The following is a 24,468-nucleotide window of genomic DNA, read 5'->3' on the forward strand; positions in this document are numbered from 1 at the left end:
ATATCGCCTATACTTCCACCCATTTGTATCTATTTGGGAAATAAATAATAATGCATATTAGAATCTACATGATGTGTTAATTCATAGACATATTAACATATTTCTTGATATGTCTATGGTTTAATAAAATTTACTTTTTATTGTTATTTAATATACTGTAGTGTTACTACTGAGTAACTACTCGCCTTAAGCAATTCACTGCCACTAATATAGGTATATATTATTTTCCTGTATGCTTATCGTAATTATTAATTATGTTTACAGATTGTATATTTTCTAATACCTAAATGTTAAAAAAAAAAAATTATACGTTGATTAATATTTTAAGTATTTATTTACATATTTGTTATGTATAAAATGCATAACGAAAAAAAAATATATAAATAATCTTCACTGAATTTCAATCTTATATAATTAATTTATTTGATTGACATGAGGTCGGCTGTTACCAATTTAGTAAACCATACAATTACATTCCATTTACATATTATAATCAAAATCAGTAACAATACAATATAATCAATATTATATAGTTTACATTCCTAAAATTATTCAAATATATGGGTAGTATTTGTTTTTTTTATATGTTGGTAGCAACTTTTTAAAATATAACTAATCAGTTGTCCTTATCACTCTTCTGAAAATTCAATGTTTTCGAAAACATTTGAAAAACACTGCTTGTTTTCTCCCAAGCTTATGCACAATTTACGCAATATCAATATATCATTTATTTAATGTTTTTGAGTTGTCTTTGAGTGAAATCGCTCATTACAAAAAGTATAGATTTTAATATTGTAAAAAAAAATTTTAAGTTCATTTGAATTTACATATTTTTTATTTTCATTGTGAGTCATATACAAAATCGAATGATAATAAGTAATGACATTTAAACCTGATATGGTTATATTTCAAACCTTCAAACTATTATCCTCTATAATTTCTGTAATAGCTGATTTGGTATTGGTTTACGATGGCTATTCAGGGTGAGCACAAACTTATGCTATGATGGCTTTAGTTTTTGCTCGCCTGAGGTTAGAAACAACAATTGGTAACAAACCAGTACTGGTGAATTTAGTCTTAGATTACAACAAAATTATAAAAACTGATTTTACATGATTGCGTATTATATTTGCTGCATTTGACTTTGGGAGAGATAACAAATATTGCTGACCTCCTCTTAAATAAAAATGTAATATAGATAATTAAGAAACACAATAAAAATTATTTAAGAAACTTTATTATGTTTAATAATAACATGCTATAGTATTATTAATAAATTATAATTGCATAATATATTAATTTATTGAAATGGTATGAAATATTTTATTGCTCAAAAACGTCATATTTTCTGCATAATGTAAAAAGTATCTTCTTAATATTGTGAGTTACTGTTACTGTCTTATTATCTTAACGTTGAGATGTTGACAAAATATGTTTTACGATCAGTTATATATACAGGGCGATTTTTTTATCATGAACCACTCATTATTTCAAAAAGTATCAATGTTTTTTAAAATATTTTTTTACAAAGTTTCATATTGTTAAAAAAACAACGTTTTTATGAAAAAATTATATTTTTTAATATTTTTTATCCTTATAATTTTTTAAGTTTTTTACTTTTTTGAATGGCAACCTAGAGTTTTAATTTCATATTCCAAAGCAGAATATTTTTCTAAGTATTTTGATACGTAAAAATCGAATTTTGGACGAATAGTTCATGAGTTATAAGTATTTAAAGTTTAGACAAGCGGAGTAGTGGACAAACATTTTGCGGGGTAACCCCGTACCACTCCACTCCGCCAATCTAAACTTTAAATACTTATAACTCATGAACTATTCGTCCAAAATTCGATTTTTACGTATCAAAATACTTAGAAAAATATTCTGCTTTGGAATATGAAATTAAAACTCTAGGTTGCCATTCAAAAAAGTAAAAAACTTAAAAAATTATAAGGATAAAAAATATTAAAAAATATAATTTTTTCATAAAAACGTTGTTTTTTTAACAATATGAAACTTTGTAAAAAAATATTTTAAAAAACATTGATACTTTTTGAAATAATGAGTGGTTCATGATAAAAAAATCACCCTGTATTCAATGGTGTTAACAACATGTATTTATAATTTATAATGCTCTATATATTTTCAGAATTCAATAATAATTACACAACAATAAAAAAAACCTACAAAATCAATTTTAAGCAAAAATAAAAATATAACAGACCACAACCTACATAAACAATTATCATAATTTAAATAATGTAATAATAGGTCATATGAATACAAACACACATGGTGTAATGTGTGTATAAGTTTATAGACTCATATAATTTAAGTAGCTTACTTAAATGAGATAATCACCCCTCCATTGTTAGATTAACATTTAATAACAAACAAAATTAATAAAGACAATGATAATGGTCAATAATATATCTATTAATAAAATAAAAATGTATGTTTTCGATTTTGTTTTTATGAGCCAATTAATAACGCTAATGTTAATAATGTACATTGGGAATGTAAGATGTTAGTATAATATTATTGACACAATAACTGGTATTAACGTTTAAAAAACGTATCACAGAATAAATATATCATAGTATATTGATATTTTTAAATTTAAATTAATCTTATTGCATTTATAATAAAATGCATTTTAGTTATGAATATAATTATAATCTAAATTAATTGTAAAAAAAAAAAAAAAAAAGAAGAAATATTGTAGTGATGTACTATTAGTTATTATAATTTATAATTTTTGTTCTATAATTTGATATTTATTTAATTGAAATGGAAAAATATATGTTTAACGTACTCTTGAGCTTACTTCATTATACAATTCAGTTAAATAATTTTTAATTAATTAATTAATTTACAATAAAAATAATCGTTGTACTAAAAATACATTATTACAATTGTTAGCTAGTTTCTGACCACAATACCTCAAGAAAAATAATAAGTGTAACATACAATATTGTTGTATTTACATTATTATTTTAAGTTTTGTCTATATGTAATAAAGTAATAGTATTAAATTAAAATAGTAATTAAAATTATTTTTACCTTTGTAGCTTAAAAAACTGTTTATTTAATTTTTCAATAGTTAAAATATTTATGTTAATGAAATTATATGACATAACTATGTCCGCCAATTTCATTCTATCTTAATGAAAAATAAAATAGGAATGTTTAATCATTGATTAAAAATAGCTAAAGAAATTATTCAGCTTAAAGTTTATCAAAAAGCCTTTTTTTTTTTTAAGTTGGGTTACCAATTAGTTAGAAATAGTTTGATGCCTACAAATGGATACCTACAGTCAACAATAAATAGTGTTATGATTAAAATTGTAACAAAACAATTACAATACATAAAAAATAAGATGTAATATTTTTATATTGCAAATTTTAAATTATTAAAAATTATAGTTAATAATAGATTTGGTCATGGAATTGATACAATAAAACTGAATGAAAATTAATGATTATATATTCAAAAATAATTAAGTTGTTCATTTATTTTTTCATATTCTGATTTGATAAATTGTTTGAAAATATTAGTGTATTTATATTAATTATACATCTACATTTTGATAATCAAGTTTCCATTCATTATAGTATATTATTTGTGTACCATGAACACAAAAAAAAAAAGTAAATAGCCATTTGACATACTAAAATTTAATAAAAAATATTATTTAATAAAGCCATTTAGTTAAACTAACAAAGGTGTTTTATAGAGATGAAAGACTGAAATGTATCAAAAGTGATTTTTAATGGAAGAAAATTAAATATAATGGAAAAGTACAAACACATGAGTGTGAAAGTATTGACTAGATTAACTAATTCGTCTCAGTTTCGAGACTATTTGATTCGTATTATTTTGTTCACCAGATTTTATTAAAACATAAGGCTAACCTAACCATAACACCACTAACTGACCAAATGACACTTTGATTACATAACGCTTAATGGTAACCTTCACCAAAGTTTTTCAAGATTATAATTTGTAAATCCTGGATTTTTACGTACATCCCAATACGTATTATTAAACTCCCAAGTTTCAATGCCATTTCTAACAGTTTTTCTAAACCATTTAGGTTCATGTTGTTCTCCTGTTTCTTCTTTTTGTTTACGACGTTCACGCTGAGTTTGCTCTAAATTGAGTTTCATTGCTTCCGCACGATTCAGATTTCCTTCTTCTAGTAACCTTTATTAATACAATTAATTAATTGACAGCCAATTGAAATTAATATATAAAATAATCATTGGCGCAACTTAGGTAAAAATTCTGGGGGGGGGGAGGACTATAGTCCCAAACAAATTTATTTGCTTCCATTTGACATTTAATATATAATGTTTTAATCAAAAAATAAATTCAAATAATAAATTTTCAAAATAATTGTTATTCTATTTATGCTATATTAATCAGTCCATTCAATTTATTATATTTTTCCAATATGCCATTATTATTTATATTTTTGGACATATATCTATCTTAGTATTTATAAATTAAAGAAACTTGACAGAAAAACTGGGGGTGAAGCTATTTGATAAAGTGGGAGGACTAAGCCCCCTTAGTTGCACTTATGAAAATAATTATCAAGAAAATTAATTCTTTTGAAATGTCAGTAGGTTAAATACCTTTGATCAGGTCGAAATCGAGTATCAGTTTTTGGTAAAAACTTGGCAGTTTCTAAGTCAAGCTCATTTAATTCCATTGCAAATCTCGTAAATCCATAGTATAACTCATAATCTTCTGGCATAGTACCTATAAAAAAAAATAAATTGATTGATCCACTCAAACAAATTAAAAAAACATTATTCATTTCATTCAAATACCTGGTCTCCATATACATTTTGCTGAAGGTGCAGCGGAAACTCCACAATACAGAGCTTCATTCCATTTACCAAATAGTTTACGTACAACTTTTCCTTCGTTATCATCAATAACAACACCATGTATTTCATGACGTTTGGCAGAAAAATAACTAGCCTATAAAATAAAACAACATAATAAGTTTGATTTTTTAAATGATTATAAAAAGCAATAAATATATACAAGATTTGTAATTAATTAATACTAATGATAATATACTATCCACTATTAGGTCACCCAAAATTAATTTAAAAAGATAAAAATATTTTAATTTTTTTAAACAAAATATTACATAAGCCACGATGATTACTTAAATACAAACCTTCAAAAATGTTAATTTGCAAGTAATATTTTTATCCAAATTAGTAATTTTCAGTTCACCGTATTGATCAACAGATCTTTGACCACCAAATAAGTTATGGACACAAGTTGTCACTTTATTCCATCTATAATGATCTTTGCTATCCTGACATAGTAATTGTACATTTACATACCCTAAAAAGTAAAATTAAATTTTAAAATATGATAGAAAATTTAAAAATATAATAAAATTTTATCACATTTAACAAACCTGTTGGTTGAAACTCCATCGATTTCCCCCAAAATTTTGTCTTAATTCTAACATCTTGCCAAAATATAAAATTTTTCGATTCAGCATGACATACACTAACTGGTGGATGATGACTAACCTAAAATAAAATGTAAAAGTATTTCATATTATAAGTGTAAAAATTAATAAAAGAATATTAATACCTGTTCCGCAATAAATTTGAAGCCTTTATCATCTCGTATGCATTCATAAGTCTCGCCCAAAAGTGGGTTAAATGGTTTTGAACCAGCTCGATAATAACTGGATCCATAACTAGACACTGCAAATGCTGCTACATATACCATGCGTTCATAAACATCAGATTGTTCTGATGCTTTATCTAAAAGTTCACTGTATTCTAGTTCTTCACACATGCGCTATAAAAATAAATATATAATATATAAAAATACGGGTTTAAACTTTAATGTAAAAATAATTATATTATGATTTAAATATAGAATATATTATTATCTATTTATAATATATTTTGATAAATAATATTTAACAAAAAAATGTGTTGAAATTAAATCCTATAATCAATTTTATATACAATAACTACAATTAATATTAATATGGATTTCAAAACTAAAAGTTTGATATTTCAATTTGGTTGGATTACACCAACAAATTAAAAAAAAAAAACAGTTTTAAAAAATTGCAAAAAAAAAACATATTTTATTATATTATTATTATACTTCTATTATATTTATAAAATAAAAAATATACAACGAAATTACATTTTAGGGTTTACCTGTAACATATTAAGAGGTTCATTAAGCGCAACTGGCATAGAAACTTGGGAAAGATCTTTACCAATGTTTTTGCATAAGAGATTCCATAAGGACAATCCTTCGGTGTCAGGTTTTGGACATGGTAGCTTTGTACGCCGTCCAGTCATATTCCGGGTATCCCCAGATCCTCCACAATCTGCTATAAGAAATAACAACAATTATTTTAGCAATAACAAAAATTAAAATTAGTATGTATGATAACTGATAACGCTTTTATTGTAAATTATTTAACTCACGAAAAATTATTTATCCATCTTCCATTATAAACATTTATTTTTGTAAGCTCACGTAAAATATTAATAATTTTAAAACGGGAAAATGTCTTATCAGAACATATTTTGTAAAATGTAGAAAATGGTGATTAGTATTTACTCAGGAAAATGCATTGATTTTACGAGGATAGTGGGAGAAATATAGTCTCGCCTGAACTTTTACCAGTGTGCAAACTTTAACAGAGTAGCCACTATCGCGTGTGCGAAATATTTGGTATTTTGCCAAACTTTCATCGTACCAATAAAACTGAAATAATCTCATATTAGAAGATAAGTTATACTTGAAAAGTTGAATACTTGAATACAAGTCAGGATACTATAAGAAAATTAAATTATATTTGTTTTTTATAAATTTTATTTTATGAGAATTCGTAATTTTAATTACCGTAAATGCATAATAAATACATAGTAATCTAAATTCATGATCGTTTTCCAAAATGTACAACGTAAGCTTATGTTTTTAGAACCAAGTGTAAACATCTTTATAAAATAGTACATAACATGGGTGTTTAAGTTAACTATATTTAGAAATACAGTAAACATGACATGATTATTGGACTTGATCACATAAAATATTTATATTTTTTCCAGTTCAAAATTAAAGTATTGAAAGTAAAATTGTATATTAATATATTATGTACATCATTAATATTATGTATTAATAAATTAAACAATAAAAACATTCTACAACCAAGTCAACATAATTTATATTAAGTAAATATTTAATAAATACAATATAGTCGCTCAAACAATATAGGTTAGCTTTAGGTTTTTTTACTGAACTTTTCGAATGATTATTATTTAGTAGGTATTTCGGTTTTAATTGCATCTATTTAATATTGTTCTCTATCAAAACCTTACCTTACCTTATTTCTATAGGAATAAGAATATGATAATAAACATAATTTAATACATTTATGTTAGGTACCAAGAGTGGTGAAAACAAAAGGGTAGGTACAGGGTAGATGTCAAACCAGCAAACTGAGTTACGTGAAAAAAATCAATTTTTCAAATTTATATTAAATCGTACAGAACCATTATTTTTATTATAAGTGTTATAATTCTGAGTAGACCGATGAATGTACTGACTTTATAAATTGTTAAAAATGATTTTTTTATTTTTTGGTTATAAGAATATTTGGAATAGTTGAGTTTTTTTTCGATTTATGAGACCATACTACTCATTAACCAATGGGTTGCATAAAACGATAAAAATACATAAGAAATTCAGCTGGATTCACTTAAGATATTGTGTACGTTATTCGATATGACGTTGATCAATAACGTACCAAACGATTTATATATTATATTAATTTAGTACTCCTTACCAATCAAATAGTATACAATAATATGATACAATATCGAATTATCATTTTCATCAAAATTATGTAGGACACAATTTACGGACTCGATAAAAAAAAAATCTGGACCACCTTACTTAGCTACCTGCAGTGGCGTGACTAAAATCTATTATCGGAAGGGGTTATATATAATATATAAATAAATAAATAATCAAATAATCAATAATATATTTAAACTTACATATATGTCAGCTATTATATAAAAGCACAATTTCCAATAATAAAATGCACAAAGAGACAAGGAATCGCGAAACCTAACCTAACCAAACCTATCACAGAGATATAATTTCAACATTTAGAGCATATTAATGGAGGGCACAATAAGTACAGTACATATTTTTATGTATACATCGAAAAAATCCACTTGATTCCCTCGCTAGGTACCCAACTTGTAACTACCATTATATTTATTATTATTATTATAAATACTGAAAGTGCTATAGTAAACAGTTGATTTTCGACGAATAACTACACGCGCATCACTTTGGAGACAAATAATTTTTTTACAGTGTTGAGTAACCTGTATATATTTTTAAATCGTGATACTAAGCAATAATATAGAATATTTTCGGTTAGGCATACTTTATAGAAGCGTACTCATCTTATTGGAGAATTGGAGATAAGTGATAAATAATTTTCGTTTCATTAAAATGTGTATGAAGTATCACGGCCCGTAATAGATCTAGTGCCTAGATAGAAACGTACTTAGATTTACACATTGACCTATTATAATAGGTCAGTGGATTTACACGATCCAGGTAAGATTTTATTACTATCCCTAATACATTCCCTCACCACAAAAAATGTCAATATTAGAAAAATAGTTATTGACAAACTGGCCATACATTTTATACACATAACATAACACAATAATTTACGCCTATGGATTTCTGCTCACTGAACTCTAAAGTCTTGTATATTTTTTCATACAATACATACTTAAGCGATTTTATATTTTAATTCACATTGCACTTGAAAATCAAAATTATAAAATGGCACCGGAGCGTTAGGCGTTTGCGCCTCAATGTAGGACAATTTGTTTCATATCCTATTTAAACCACATCGTTTATAGCCAAGATTTTTTTAGTGGTGGGGGAAGGGTGAAAAGTAAAAAATTTTAAGACCACCGGTATGGTAATTATATTATAAACAATTATCATTCCCCATGTGGGCCTAGCTACACATAGGTTCTGCATATAGTTTACTTATATAGTTTAGTAAACAATAATACTGCAACTAACAGAGTATGAATGATTTAACGATAACTGACCAAAAACATCTAAATAAAAGATATAGTACCTATTTTCTTAAATCATACCATAGAACAGTACCAAATCATACAGAATACGTAAATCGATAATTACTATTAGATTGTGATAATATGCAATATGTCTAAGTCTAGAACGTCCTAGTAGAATTAATAAATAATAATAATTGATAAGATTAAAATAATAATAATAAAAATGAAATATAAATAAGTATTTTCGTAAAATGTATAGGATTGTCTTATTACAAAAAGTTTACTGCATTGTTGTACGTAGGACAAATGAAACAAATGTAGGGCAATCCTCCCCGATGAAGGACGGTTGGCAACCCTAATATGCGACATGCACAAAGATAAATGTAGCATATTTATCAATGTTTTATATGAATTAAAAATTAAAAAATTAAATATTTATGTTAATTAATGTCTATACTATTTATTTTTAAGAACTATTATCCGTATCGCTGCTATTATGTATATTTTTCTTCTATATGATTATTATGCTATCTTGTTTAAAACCATAATTGTAATGTATTCTGTTTCATCGATAGAATTGTAAATGTTGAGCTATCATAGTATTTACTAATACCTAATAAAAAAAAATTAAAAACCAATAGCCAAATATGCAACGGTTCGCCTCATGCATGCGCACATCAAGCTCAGTCAGAGATTCGTCGTTTATAAATTAAAATATGTATATACGTTACAATTTTTCAAATTGTTTAAACTGGTGAGATACTGTTCTAGACGTGAAATCAGAAGATATTTAAAAAAACTCACATTTTAAAGATGAGCTCACACAGAAATTTTCGGCAAACAGAAATCTAATATTGTTTTTTTTTTAGTATATATAATATATATACATAATATATGGTTGACATTATTGGTTAAGTACAGTGTACAGAGACTAAAATAGTTATTATGATTGCCGATTGGAATGATTGGATATAATTTACAAAATTATATTTTAGATTCTGAGCGGAGCGATGAATGTATTGATTTTGCCATGATATGTTTTTTTTTTTTTTTTATTGTGTCTGTCATCACGTTTTGGGACAGTAAAAGTGCTTCGATTTTTGACTTCAGTACCTCATTCGATCAGAAAGTGAATCTAGTTGGTACTTAGGGGGTCAAATTCTTAATACTTTACTAAATAATCGAGAAAAACAAACTAAAAATTAAGGGGAAAACGGGAAATTTTACGCACACTTATTTTTCGACAAAATCGATTTTGGTTTTTGATGTTATTTTAAAACAAATGATCATAGATACATGCAATTTTCATCGAATGTTTATATAAGTATATTCTACACACCATCCAATTTTCAAAAATTTTCGACCAAAGTTGAACTATTCATAGGCATTTGAAATTTTCGATCATTATTAGTTTTTTAAAATTAATATTGATAAAAAATTTATTTGTTAGGCAGGAAAGCTTGAAAATCTAATACGAGGCTCTTAACATATTTTTACAATAGCAGTTGAAAAATAAAAGAAATTCATAGTCACAATTTTGACAAAATACGTAAAAATCAAGGAAATTCACAAATTATTTTAAGCTAGAAATTTATAAAAATATTTTCTTTTTAAATCTAAGATTTGACAATTTAATACAAGAGTCCTTACAAGTTTTTCAATCTTTATCACAAATAAAAAGTCTACCGGAAATTCAAATTACATTTTTATGAGCATTTGAAATTTAAATTTTTACGACATTGGATTTTCACTTTTAGCGATTTTCTTATTTTGGTGTAACTCTAAAACAAATGACCGCAGATACTTGAAATTTTCACTGAATGTTTATATAAGCATTTTATATATTTGATAAAACTTTCAAAATATTTAGATTTGTTTTGAGCTGTTTACTGACATTTTAATTTTTAATTTTTTGGTTTTTTTTCTATAAATACCGATAAAAATGTATTTGTTGGGTAGAAAAGCTTGAAAATTGAATACAAGGCTTCTAACACATTGTAACAATAGCAGTTAAAAAATATTAAAAATACATAGGCACGATTTTTTTTTATAAGCATTCAAAGTTTGAATTTTGACAACATTTTTTTTTTTTTTGCTTTTACGGGCCATTTAGGTCCATTGCCGCAACAACTACTTGCTTCCATCTATCTCTATCTTGAGCTAGTTCTTTTCCGTCATTCACTCCCAGTCTCGATGCATCTTTTGCAATCCTGTCTTTCCACCGCTGTCTGGGTCGTCCTCTCGGCCTGCTTGTGTCCGGCTTCCAGTCTGTGGCCAATCCTATGGGGCCTCCGGATCTCCATACATGACCAGCCCATCCCAGTCTACTACTCTTAAGGACTCCAATTATATTTGTTTCACCATATAGTTCTTCTACTTCTCGGTTTGTTCTTAATTCGAAGTCCCTCAGAGCATTTCTTTTTGGTCCAAATATCCTTCTAAGAACCTTCCGTTCAAACGTAGCTAGTATATTTTCGTCCGTCATCGTTGTTGCCCATGCACCGCAGGCGTATAGTGCTACCGGTCTAATCAGAACTTTGTACAACGTTATTTTCGTTTTCCATGATAGGAGTTTTGACTTGAGTAGTGGTACTAGTCCAAAGTAACATTTATTTGCCGCTACTAGTCTTAGTCTTATTTCTTCGTGACTGTCCGCATTCTCATTAATATTTACCCCTAAATATTTAAAATCTGCTACCCTTTCAAATTTATAATTATTCACTTTCATATGCCTTATCTCATAATTGTGTCTCGTGACTATCATGTACTTTGTTTTTTCCTCATTCATCATTAATCCAATTTTTCCACCCTCTTCTATCAGTTTACTAGTAGTTCTTTTAAGGTCTTCCTCGATTTCCGCCATTATTATTACATCGTCTGCGTATCCTGCCACTACCAGTTACTGATCATTTCCTATTTTGATTCCCGTTGCTCCATCCAAAGTCTCTCTAATTGCTGATTCCAGTGCTATATTAAACAGGGCTGATGTTAAGGCGTCTCCCTGTCTTAAGAGGACGCTACACCCGCATACGTTGTATCCGTCTTACAAGTGCGTAACATAACAAATTTTATGCTCAGCAGATCACGTTTAGCTCCGTTAGTTTAAAATTTAGAGTAAATTGACTTCTTACAAAAATTAAAGGTAACATTATTATCGAGGGCATGACGTAGGCTTTTTATTATATTTTAATTTTAAAGTGAGTTATGTGTATTTTAAGATATACAAACAATTTTAAATTTTAAAATACACATAACTCACTTTAAAATTAAAATATAATGAAAAGCCTACGTCATGCCCTCGATAATAATGTTACCTTTAATTTTTGTAAGAAGTCAATTTACTCTAAATTTTAAACTAACGGAGCTAAACGTGATCTGCTGAGCATACAATTTGCTATGTTACGCACTTGTAAGACGGAGACAACATATGCGGGTGTAGCGTCCTCTTAAAGCCTGTCCTTACCTCAAATTCTTCTGATTCCTCCCCTCCATACTTAACTTTACACTTCGACCCATTCACACATGCTCGAATCATTCTTATGATCTTTCTTGGTATCCCCAATTGGTCCATTACTTTCCATAGTCTTTCTCTATTCACTGAATCATATTCAGCTTTGAAGTCCACAAACAGTAGATGGACATCTTTGTCAAACTCATGGCTTTTTTCGATTATCTGTTTGACAACATGGATTTGGTCCAGTGTCGATTTGCCAGCCATGAAACCAGCTTGGTAATCTCCAATAATTTCCTTTATGTACGGCTTTAATCTATTGAGTAGGACATTCGATAACACTTTTTACGATGTATTGAGTAGGGAAATCCCTCTATAATTTGTACAGCACATAGTGTCACCCTTTTTGAACACCGGGCATAGTACGGAGGTGCTCCATGCTATTGGTATTTCCTCTTGTTCCCAGATTTTATTAATTAGTTTATGCAGCTGCTTTATCAATTGCTCTCCTCCATTCTTAAGACATTCCGGTATTATATAATCTGCTCCAGGCGCTTTCCCATTCTTTAGCATATCCAGTCCTGTCTCCACTTCTTCCATTGATGGCCGTTCAATATTTTGTTCAACAGTGTCATATTCTTCCGTTACTTCATCTCTTCTAGGTTGATTCAAGAGTGTCTGAAACATGTTCTTGAATGCCTTTGCTATCTTGTCATTTTCTGTTAACAGAGTCCCATCCTCCCTTCTTATCATTGTATGTCTAGGGTTAAAACTTCTTCTCACCTCGTTTGCCTTTTCGAAGAATATCCTTGTATTATTTTTTCTGTTATCCTCTATTTCCTTCACTTTGTCTTTTTCCCATATTCTTTTATTCATCCTAATTATTCTTTTTGACTCTCTTTGTCTTATGGCTAATCCTCTTTTGTTCTCATCTGTTGGGTCTTGTACTACTCTTAAACGTGCTTTATCTCTATCTGCAATAGCTTCCTTACATTGTTCATTAAACCATGATTTTCTTTTTATCCTTGGTTCATCGCCCAAAACTTCTTCAGCGGACCTTTTAATTGCATTTCTCACTTTTTCCCAGCAGTGATTTATATCTGTATTATGATCTAAGCCATCTGGGTATTCCTTAAATTTTTCTTTGTACATTTCATTATTTTTGATCTTTCTACCGATATTCTAAATTTGACCCTGGCTCTTACTAGACAGTGATCCGAGACTGCACTGCTGCCCCTCATGCTTCTTACGTCATTTATGCTTAATCTAATTCGGTAGTCTATCATCACGTGATCTATTTGGTTTCTCACCTTCCCACATGGAGATATCCAAGTCTGTTTGTGGATATTTTTATGCGGGAACATTGTACCACTTCTCTACTACTCTAGCAGTTGCAAAAGTTATTAGTTTATTCCCATTATAATTTGTATCATTATGTAGACTATCCTTCCCTATTGTTGGTCTATAATTTTCTTCCTTCCCTATTTTTGTATTGAAATCACCTAAGATGATTTTTGGCTTTCCGGTTGGTAACGCATTGAAATCCTATCCAGTTCTTCGTAAAAAGCTTTTTTTATTTCTTCACTTTTTTCCTCAGTGGGAGCGTAGCAGTTAATTAGTAGTATGTTAAACTATTTACCTTTAAGCTCAACGTAGCATATTCTATCATCTATCGGTTCAATTCTCACAACATTTTGCAGGATACTGTTCTTAATTACAAAGCCCACTCCCCTTTCATGTTTTTCTCCTCCGCTATAGAAGATTGTCATCTCCTGTGTCTTTAAACTACCAGATCTATCCCATCTTACTTCTTGAACAGCGGTAATGTCCAATCTGTATCGCTCAAGACACGATACAATTGTCGTCATAACTCCAGTCCTATACATAGAGCGCACATTCCAGGTTCCAATAAGTATATCCGTAAACTCCATTGTCCGAGGCATTGTTTGTTGTTGTTTCGAAATCACTGGTGTTTTATGTGTGGGGTGACGAATTTTGGCTGAAACACGATTGAGCATAAAACACCTTTTTTGCGACACGATTGAGCAAAATTGTCGGCGTATCAAAGGAAATTAAAATACAAAAGAAAACTTACACGATTGAGCATAAAAAACTCTGCAACGTTGCCATTTTCAATTTAAAAAAAGTAAAAATAAATAATTTAAATTTAAAAATATTTATTCAAATAATTATAATAATTTAAAATATAATATGCCAAAAAAATAACACAATTTTATAGTCAAAATTTAATATACCTAGTCACATTAAAATAGTATTTAGATCCAATTGATAATAACAATAATAATAGATATGGCATGAAAAAAATAAAATCAAAATATTTATAATAATAATAGTTATGACGTGAAAATAATAAAATTAAAATGTTTATAAATCAATAATAAATAATAGTCGCATTTTATAATAATATATAGATTTGTTTGAAAATAATAAAATTGTAATAAATTAAATTGAAATAAAGTTGGACTCGGCTCATTGCTCGCATCTGATATCATAATAATCGTGTTTAATAATAATACGTCAAAATAATAAATTACAAAATTTTGGCAACATGAATGTGGCAACATCGCATAAAATATTCTATGCTCAATCGTGTTGCTAAAAAGGTATATGCTCAATCGTTTTATGCTCAATCGTGCTTTACCGCGAATTTTGACAACATACGTATAAAAATCACGAAAATTCATAAATTATTTTATGGTAGAAATTCATAAAAAATTGTCCTTTTATATCTAAGATTTGAAAATTTAATACATGGCTGCTATCATATTTTTACAATAGCAATTGAAAAATAAAAGAAATGCATAGTCACAATTTTTTTTTACAAGCATTCATAGTTTGAATTTTGACAACATATTATGTAAAAATCACGAAAATTCGCAAATTATTTCAAACTAGAAATTCATAAAAAATCTTCTTTTAAATCTAAGATTTGAAAATTTTTAATAATCTATAATATATCCTAGACAGATAAAATGTCTTCGCTCAGAATCATTTTTCGTAAACAATGATATAATATCATTGGATTCAAATTTAATTCCATCCATTACAGTAACCCACTTGTAACCTACTGTATAGCAGAGTGACATCCACGACTTACCCGCTTTTTTATTTTATAACTGTCATAGGAACTTGATATAAGCCTTGTAATATAATTGGTGGGGAATTCTCGGATAAATATTATTTTCTAAAGGATAATTAATATGCGTTTCCTATTCAGCTACCGCATACCTTTGAATTATTGACTCTTGCAATTAAAAAAACGATCTTATTTTTTTTTTAACTTTACTTGTGTATTACATTTGACAAATTAAAAGTATTCAAATTGTATATGCATTGTAATTTATAAATGTACAACACTAATATTTTAAGAAACACGCACAGATATTTATTTGTCTGGGAAGCTTTGAACGAATTGAGATGAAACGATTGATGTGATGGGATTTTTACAGTTATATAACTTGGTAAATAAAATAATTATTATTAGGGTTCGAATTTCGATACAATATTTGAAATAAAGCTTTCCATTTAGTGGAGAGGTGGCTTAAGCCACAGATATAATTTTAAAAAAAAATTGATTTTCAAAAATTACATTTGGCCCTTTTTAAAATCCTAATGAGGACCGTTGGTCTACAGGCCACTAATCATGTTTACAACTTTGATGTAACATAAGAAAAAAATTGGGTATAACATATAGTAGATACTAGAATCCTAGTTGAAATCCAGGGTTTTTTTTTAAATATTCAACCAACAGTTACTTCATCAAGTGGTTATAGGTAAATAATTACTTATCCATAATTAAGATTTTCAAGATAAATTTTGTCATGATAATAATGAGTAGAGAAATTGTTTAACTTTAAAAAAGTACTTTAATTAAGAATTTCATGAATAAAAAGAAAAAGTTTATACTATGTTAAGGAGATTAATTCTTGTCACCTTGTCACTATTATGTATAACTATAAGTATGAGCTTGCATTCAAATTTTTCATATATTTATTTTAAGGTGTGTTAAAACTTATAAGTTATAAGCAAACTTATTGTCACTTATCTTCAACTAGATATAACAACCAGAATAAAAAAATTTGTGTATAATGTCCTTAAATAGTAGGTACTTTTATTTTTGAATAATGATATAAAACTTTAGGTACATAACTATGGTATACATTTGGGGGGAGGGAGGTAATCAAAAACTTGAGGACTTAGCTCCTCTATGCTCCCCTAGCTCTGCCTATTTTCAAGCTACAAATTTATGTCAAGCACACACTGTGCTATTTATGCTATTTACTTTTTTTCCGCATTTTTAGAGGTTTTCAATATTTAAGAGTATTATTTATTTTAAACTTATTTCTAGTACTATAACAAAAAAAACAGTAAAAATATAAAATACTATATATATCTAACCTTGTACTTTGTTATTTGCAAAAAATGATATCCCTATATGATTCAAAGTTTGTTCAATTTGTAATCTAACATTCGATGCAATAATTGTGTGCAACAAAACTTAAAAAATTTTCATCAACCAACTTGAAGAATCTCAAAATACTAGTGCAAGCTCTAGCACTAACATGGTGATACGAAGATATCATGAAAATTGCAAATCTCAAGATTTCATTGTTTTGGCTCTACGTTAATCAATCAATGAGACAATGAATCACTCAGTTTGATTATATTGTATAGCCATCCCGCACAAAAAGACTCACTAGTGATTATGCTAGCATAATATTATATTATCAAATAATATGCTAACTAGGTAATTTTTCCAATTTTAAAAATGAGCATCAAAACATAACTGGGTTTATAAATTGCTTGTATTCTGTGCTTTATCAACATGTGTATGACGTATAAATTTTGTTGGTAATGGCATAGACCTTTCTTGAGGATGTGCCTAAAGCCTGTCACAAATGGTGTATGTGTATATTGATTGGATGAATGCATTTAATAGATATTACATATGCAAACGGAAGTGCATATGCTTTATATTATATAAACATATTAAAACATATTTTTAACAAAATAAAATAAAGCCTATTTTACTCAGGGATAGTGAAGCATAAAAAATTTATAAAATTGGTTAATTCTTTTTAGAGATTTAATTTAAGGAATTTTGGTAATTCTTCTTTGAATATATAGGGAGTAAAGTCGTTCAGCCCAAAAACAGTTTTTGCTATGTTGTACATTTGTAAGACGAAGACAATGCATAAGGCCCACATCCTCTTAATACACTTACTATTAAAAAGTCCCATATATAAGACAAAATAACAAAGTCTTACTGTATATTATAAATAGAATAAATTAAAATCGATATATAGTTAAAAATATTTAAGATATTACTCACCACCTTGTGGATTATTGTATTCAGATGTGGCGCCGTCACTGTTTTCTGAAGATATAGATCCATCTTCAGATGACAAAGACCCGGCTTCAGAAGATGTATCAGAAGTTTGGGTAACTACTTCACCAGAAATTAATTCATTTGTTACAGTTTCATTACAATCATTCATTTTACCACCTTGATATTCTTCAGCATCAAAAAATACTTCTGAACCACTTACACCTGAACTATATGATAATGATGAACTTAGTACCTAAAAATAATACCATTATTATAGTTAAATATTTTATTTAAATCTATACTATGAAATCTTACAGGATCTGGAAAACTTGACGTATCTGAAGTAATATGAATATTATTTAATTTAGCACGAAGTTCACTATTTTGTTGAACGGCTTTATTTAAAGCTACTCTATAATTAGATAATTTGTCATCACTTGCATCACCAACAAAAATGTGACTGCGTTCTTCATTTATTGCATCCATTATGCACTTAAAACTATTTTGAACTACAATACGACGATAAGTTAACTTTTTATACCATTCAATATTTAAAAATACAAAAATATTAAACTTACTATCTTTAGCTAGAATGACAAAATCAGTATAGAGTTGAAGATCACTAGGTGATGGATTAACAGTTAAAGATGGATTGCTATTGGATAAATGTTGAGAAGCTATTCCAGTAGGCTAAAATAGAATATAATAAAATGCCTGAAAATATGTTTAAATTTGATGTTATACTTACAAAACCAGAGAAGTCTGTAACATCAACAGCTCTATTTGTTGATTGACTAATTGATTGATTCATATCAATGCCCCATCCAGCAATTGTACCACCCCAACTACCACCACCACTTTTTTTTTTACGCAAACGAAACCGGGTGCTCTTTTTTGCAACTGTAATTCCATCAAGTACACCAACCTTCAACAAAAGGACAAATGGTTGTAGGAAAAAATTTTTCTTTTTTAAATATACACAAAATAAAAAATAGTACTAATAATTACTTCATTATCAACTGATTCTAATTGATCAAGTATTCGGTTTAAAGATTTCAAATTTTGTTCAACTTGCTTAATTTCCGAAGTTGCTGGATCCAATTGTGAGCACCAGCCATTTAAACGTACATTCGGAGTACAGTTTTTAATTGACTCCACAGGAGATATTACTGTAAAATGAAGTAAAGAACATTAGACATTTTTACAAACCACTCTACCATGTGTCTTAAACCTCAACATAGTTAAAATAATCATTAATGAATATATTAAATACATTACTCAATGTGAGCCAATACAAATGTTTCAAATATAATTGATTTATATTTATTAAATTATAATATTTAATATACTCATATTTACAAGAAGTTTTTTTTTGTAGTGGAGACTGTGTTTGTTTTGTTTGACCAAATGTTAAAATATGTTGTCTATAGAGGCGATGTTGCTTTATTTCTTTCACCCATTCAGAAAATGCTTCAAAAGTTTTTGCCTATAACATAAAATAACATATTTATATAATATAAGATTAATAACTCAATATTTGTATTGAGATAGATTGTTGAATACAGTATGTTACACATTTTAAACCTTTTAATTTTAATAATAAACAATAATGTCAGAACTAATGTTATCAGTAATTTTAAAATAGTAGGATACATTAAAAATTAAGCTGATAAGTGTTTATTATTACAAGCCTTAGGAAATAAAATTTTCATTTATAACATTCACATACACAAAGTATTAAGTAAAACGCTAATAATATTTTTACAAACACATTTTTTATACAAATGTAGGTATACTTTATAATCTTTTAGTATAATAAATATTACATTTGTAATTGTATAACATAGCATATTATTATTGTGTGACAAGGGTAAAAAGAAAGCTATTTCAGCGTTGATATTTGTCATGTCTAAACACTAAATAAGGATAAATTAGGATTTTGAACAGGCCCATGAAAATTAATATTAAGCATTCTACTAGATCTGTATTTGGGGTAAATATTACATGTCAAAAATAAAAAAGTTATAAGAGCACTAGGCATAAGTAATAGGCAACAATTGTACTGCATTTAATATAATATTAGAAATGAAAATTAAAGTAAAATATAACTGAACTACTATTAAAATATTTACTAAATTACTTAATATTTATCAATTAAAAAAATTATTACTTAACTTACTTTTTAAAACTAATTTTAATTAACGGCCCTATATTTAAAATAAATTAATAATTATTGTATTATAATAAAGTTACCTAATTGGGATTAATATTTTCTGATACATGATCAAATGTTATTACACAACATTCACAAAAACGAAACAAAAAACAGTTATTATAGAGCCGTGTTGGCTGGTCCTGTTAGCTTAAGAGGACGCCACACCCGCTTGTGTTGTCTTCGTCTTTCAAGTGCGTAACATGGCAAATTTTATGCTCAGCAGTTCCAATTTAGCTCCGTTAGTTTACAACTTAGAGTAAATTGACCTCTTATTAGAATTAAAGGTAACATTATTATCTAGGTTTTCACAGAGGCTTTTTATTATATTTCAATTTTGAAGCAACTTATGAGTATTTTTAAAACTGTGAATTGCTTGTATATCTTAAAATATTCATAACTCGCTTCAAAATTGAAATAAAATCTTCTGTGAAAACCTAGATAATAATGCTACCTTTAAATCTTATAAGAGGTAAATTTAGATGAAGATGTAAACTAACGGAGCTAAATTGGAATTGCTGAGCATAAAATTTGCCATGTAACGCACTTGAAATACGAAGACAACACATGCGGGTGTGGCGTCCTCTTAAGTATGAGGAAGTTTTTCGATTTTCAGATGTGATGCCTCTATCTATCCCTGTGCATAATCATCATAGATTGACACATGGGCGGATAGGCCATTTATGGCCTACCGAAAAATCTTAAAAAGGAGCCCCCCCATGAAAAAAAAATTAATAATACATGATATTAAAGGGCCCCATTACCGAAATACAAAGTTGGGCCCACCGGAAAATGCCCGATAGCCTGGTAGGCCTATCCGCCCATGGCATTGACACAATGTAAAAATATGTATCACAACAGCAGTTAAAAAATTTTACAGTATATCAACTATTTTTAAGGGAAAAAATTATTCTCAAATAGTTATACAGCTTTTGGATTATTTTTGAAATAATATAATTAATTATTTAAAGCAATTTACAATCAGATAATTTTAGGCTTATCCTTTTAACAGGATTATTTACTAATTTAAACAAAGAAAATAAATACATAAATGGATTAATATTTAATGTGATTCATTAAGTTGGTTATAACTTTAAAAAATACCATCAGCGATGCACAGAGGTATTTTAAGAGCATATGCAGTTAAAAAAAGTTACCACCCAGCCACTTAATTTTTTATTTATAAAAAATGTTTTCATTTATTATTCACTGTTGTTCAAGGAATTTAATTATTATAGACTATAGTTTATGTTATAAATTTATAAACTTCCTTGTGAAACCTGCACACCCTTAGAGAACACATACAATTGCATTACTCGCTAACCTGCCTGGGCGCCACTGAATACCATTTTAGACTTATTATGCATTGATTCTGATGAATATAGACTAGAATACAAATATTCATAACAAAAATATGATTAAAGATCTTAAATGCCATAAAGTATAATATAATGGCTTTATTTTGAGTCTAAATTGTCTAATATATAATTACATTAACCCCACAGTAGTTACTCAACTATAACTAAAAACCTATTTTAAGATAATTTAATTAAAAATAAATAGTTAATATATTTTATTTTAATACTTTATATTTTACAATATTGATCTGTGTCCTTGGTAAATTTTTAATTAATAGCTTATTTAAGTGCTTCATAAAAATATCATTCATTAGTTAAGATCTAGATAGTTCTACAATATATTTTTAAATGATAATCTGATAATTTAGCATTATTAAAACATAATTTAAATATATAAATATATATAATATTAACTGTATAATAACTGTATAATAACTATATATATATTGTACATCTCTAATCCACCACCTTTGAGACTGGGGGTGTGGTCAGAACGCAAAAGAGGGTTGGACTATCAGAATATTCAGAACATTTTTATTTGAATATTACTTAGATTATATTAGAAATATATTATATTTATATGTACTTATAAATATGTATGTTATATTTTATACTACTTAGAAAAAAATCAATTAGAACATTTTGTTGAGAAATATTAAATTGGCAATTAATTTTATATATCTACTAAAAATAGGAAAATTCAAATGTATTTTAAAATTATTCATATCAATAATACTTTGGTCAGATCAACCAGAGTGACAGACGAGAAGAACAGCTTTATACTGTAAATATAAAACAGGTGTGCTATACCAGTTTTGTCAATTTTTTTTAACATGTTGAATGCATGTTACTTAGTAAGTAAAAGATTTAAGAAAGAAAAGGTATGATTAGACATTTTTATGTGATGAGTTTTTACTAAAATTTTTTAAAATATATGTGAATAAGAAACAATACAACAGTTAACAGAAAATATGATCAATTTGAATGCATTATTTTCAGAAATACTTAAGTAAAATACATGCTATGTAATAATTTCAACAAAACTAAAAGTTAGTTAATTTATTTAAGGCTAGTTGTGGTAGTATGTTTAATTCACGAGAAGGGAAATGCCTTAGATAATTTTATAAATTTGTATATATTGTTATTAATGTTTATTATTAAAAAAAAAAAAATACTTTTTAAAGCATTATATTATCAAATTGTTAAATTATTTTGTTTAAAATGTAAACATAATGGAATTCAATTTAAAACTATTGAAAATAAATAAGTTTAAAATATTTTAATGGTTTATATATGCCATAAGTTGATTAATTTAAAGTATGACAAAACTAAATTTTTTATTCAATATATAATAAAAATAAAATTTTGGACAAGTAGTTTATTGTTTGAAGTTTAGATAAGTGGAGTAGTGCCAGTAGTGGACCATAATTTTGTGGGACATCCTTTTACTACTTCTCACTGCCTATCAAAAATGTATAAACTTATTAAATTATTTTTTAAATAAGAAATTCAAAATAATTTTTTTTATAATGATAACAATGAAAAATATGGTTTTTTAACAAGTTAAAATTGTGTAAAAAATACATTCAAATATGCTAATAGTTTTTGAGATAATGAGTGTTGTATGATAGTTGAGTCACCCAATAGTATAAGCAGTGTAATGCTACACCCTATAAAATAGCATTCTCTGCAATGTATATTAGTCATGAAGAATAATTTTTTATTCCCCACCTTTTTTTATCTCACACCAACATGTTCAGCAATATGAACTATGATACACAGTTGTGATTTTGTTAAATTTAGGTTTAAATTGACTAGATTAAGTAATTTCTTATCCTAAGGTACAATCTGTAACTATCTATATTACTCTCGCAAAACTTATATAATATAGGTATTTATATATAGGTATAACCGGTATTGGTATGTATAAAATAGGTGCCTTTAAAAACAAACATATAAGTACTCACTTTTAAATGGTAAATGAATTCTTCAGCATCAATGTCTAATCGTTTTCGTTGATATTTAGTAGATATTACAGATAGTCCAATGTCAACTTGACCATGAATTTTACCTCTAGACATATCTAATGGATTTTTACCATATTTTAATATTCCTTTATCCAATACAAAATAACGCTGAAATTTTAGTTTACAGTTATTATTACTATATGCAATTGAATATAATTATTTGAATGAAACAACATTTTAAACCTTATGCCATCCTTTCAGTGGCCACTTTCGTTTCTTGTGTAAATAACCTTTAAAGGTTTCTGGTTTTTTGTCATATCTTTGTCCATCTTTTAGACCTTCGACTATTTCCCATTCTGTACCACGACGAATAATTTTTTTGGAACCTATAAAAATAAAATTACACAAGTAGCTATCAAAAAAATTTTATTAAATATAACTGTGCGTAATAAAAAAATATACTTCTGTATACTTTTCATATTATTAAATAATAAAAATAGTCAACACCCCAATAAGTCAATTAAATAATTATGTATCCATACTCAATACATCTATACTGTGATATTACCTGGTTCTCTAACAAGTTTCCTTTTATGATAAATAAAACTATCATCTTTTGATTCCACTGAAGGTGTGTTGCTGTCTACACTTGCATCCTACGGTCCAAGCATCAGCATTAATTTTGAATTTATACATAATTAGTTACAAATTTACCGAATCCGAGTTGGCAACAACTGTTCTTCTTTTGAAACTTAACTGAGGTGACTTTTTCTTCTCCATCTCACGAGGTACGGTTATAGAATTAGGACCACTTGCCATCACTGATTTTTCAAAGTAATAATTACAATATTAGAATTACTAATGAATACGAAGGTTGTTGGTAAACATCTTTGCGCACTTGCCAGTTGCCACTTGCCACTGCAGAGTGCAGACTGCGCTGCCAAGGTTAGCAATTATATTTTTTTGAATAATAATAATTATTATTATTATTGTGAATGTAA

The 24,468-nt window shown here is 27.5% G+C and overlaps 1 protein-coding gene across 3 annotated transcripts; it reads right to left on the reverse strand.

The window, feature by feature from the left end:
* Window positions 1-1,220: 1,220 nt before the first annotated feature.
* Window positions 1,221-24,446, reverse strand: LOC107162108 (oxysterol-binding protein-related protein 6-like). 3 transcript variants are annotated; one of them, XM_015508857.2, is made up of 17 exons: window positions 24,182-24,446; window positions 24,036-24,123; window positions 23,711-23,853; window positions 23,468-23,635; window positions 19,290-19,416; window positions 18,939-19,099; window positions 18,679-18,855; window positions 18,509-18,620; window positions 18,246-18,439; window positions 17,934-18,183; window positions 6,217-6,392; window positions 5,630-5,842; window positions 5,448-5,565; window positions 5,199-5,371; window positions 4,840-4,993; window positions 4,642-4,768; window positions 1,221-4,207 (listed from the first exon to the last, which is right to left on the reverse strand). In XM_015508857.2, the coding sequence occupies exons 1-17, from the start codon at window positions 24,284-24,286 to the stop codon at window positions 3,979-3,981; spliced, it is 2,715 nt and encodes a 904-aa protein (XP_015364343.2). In that variant the 5' UTR covers window positions 24,287-24,446; the 3' UTR covers window positions 1,221-3,978. The 3 variants fall into 3 exon arrangements, with proteins under 3 accessions (XP_015364343.2, XP_015364332.2, XP_089081520.1); XM_015508846.2 differs by having other exon boundaries at window positions 6,217-6,395; XM_089225394.1 differs by lacking the exons at window positions 24,036-24,123; window positions 24,182-24,446 and having other exon boundaries at window positions 6,217-6,395; window positions 23,702-23,841.
* Window positions 24,447-24,468: the final 22 nt, after the last annotated feature.

This window comes from Diuraphis noxia, unplaced genomic scaffold (genome assembly GCF_037042655.1).
Source record: "Diuraphis noxia isolate RWA-SAM2 unplaced genomic scaffold, SU_Dnox_SAM2 contig0004, whole genome shotgun sequence".
Lineage (NCBI taxonomy): Eukaryota > Metazoa > Arthropoda > Insecta > Hemiptera > Aphididae > Diuraphis > Diuraphis noxia.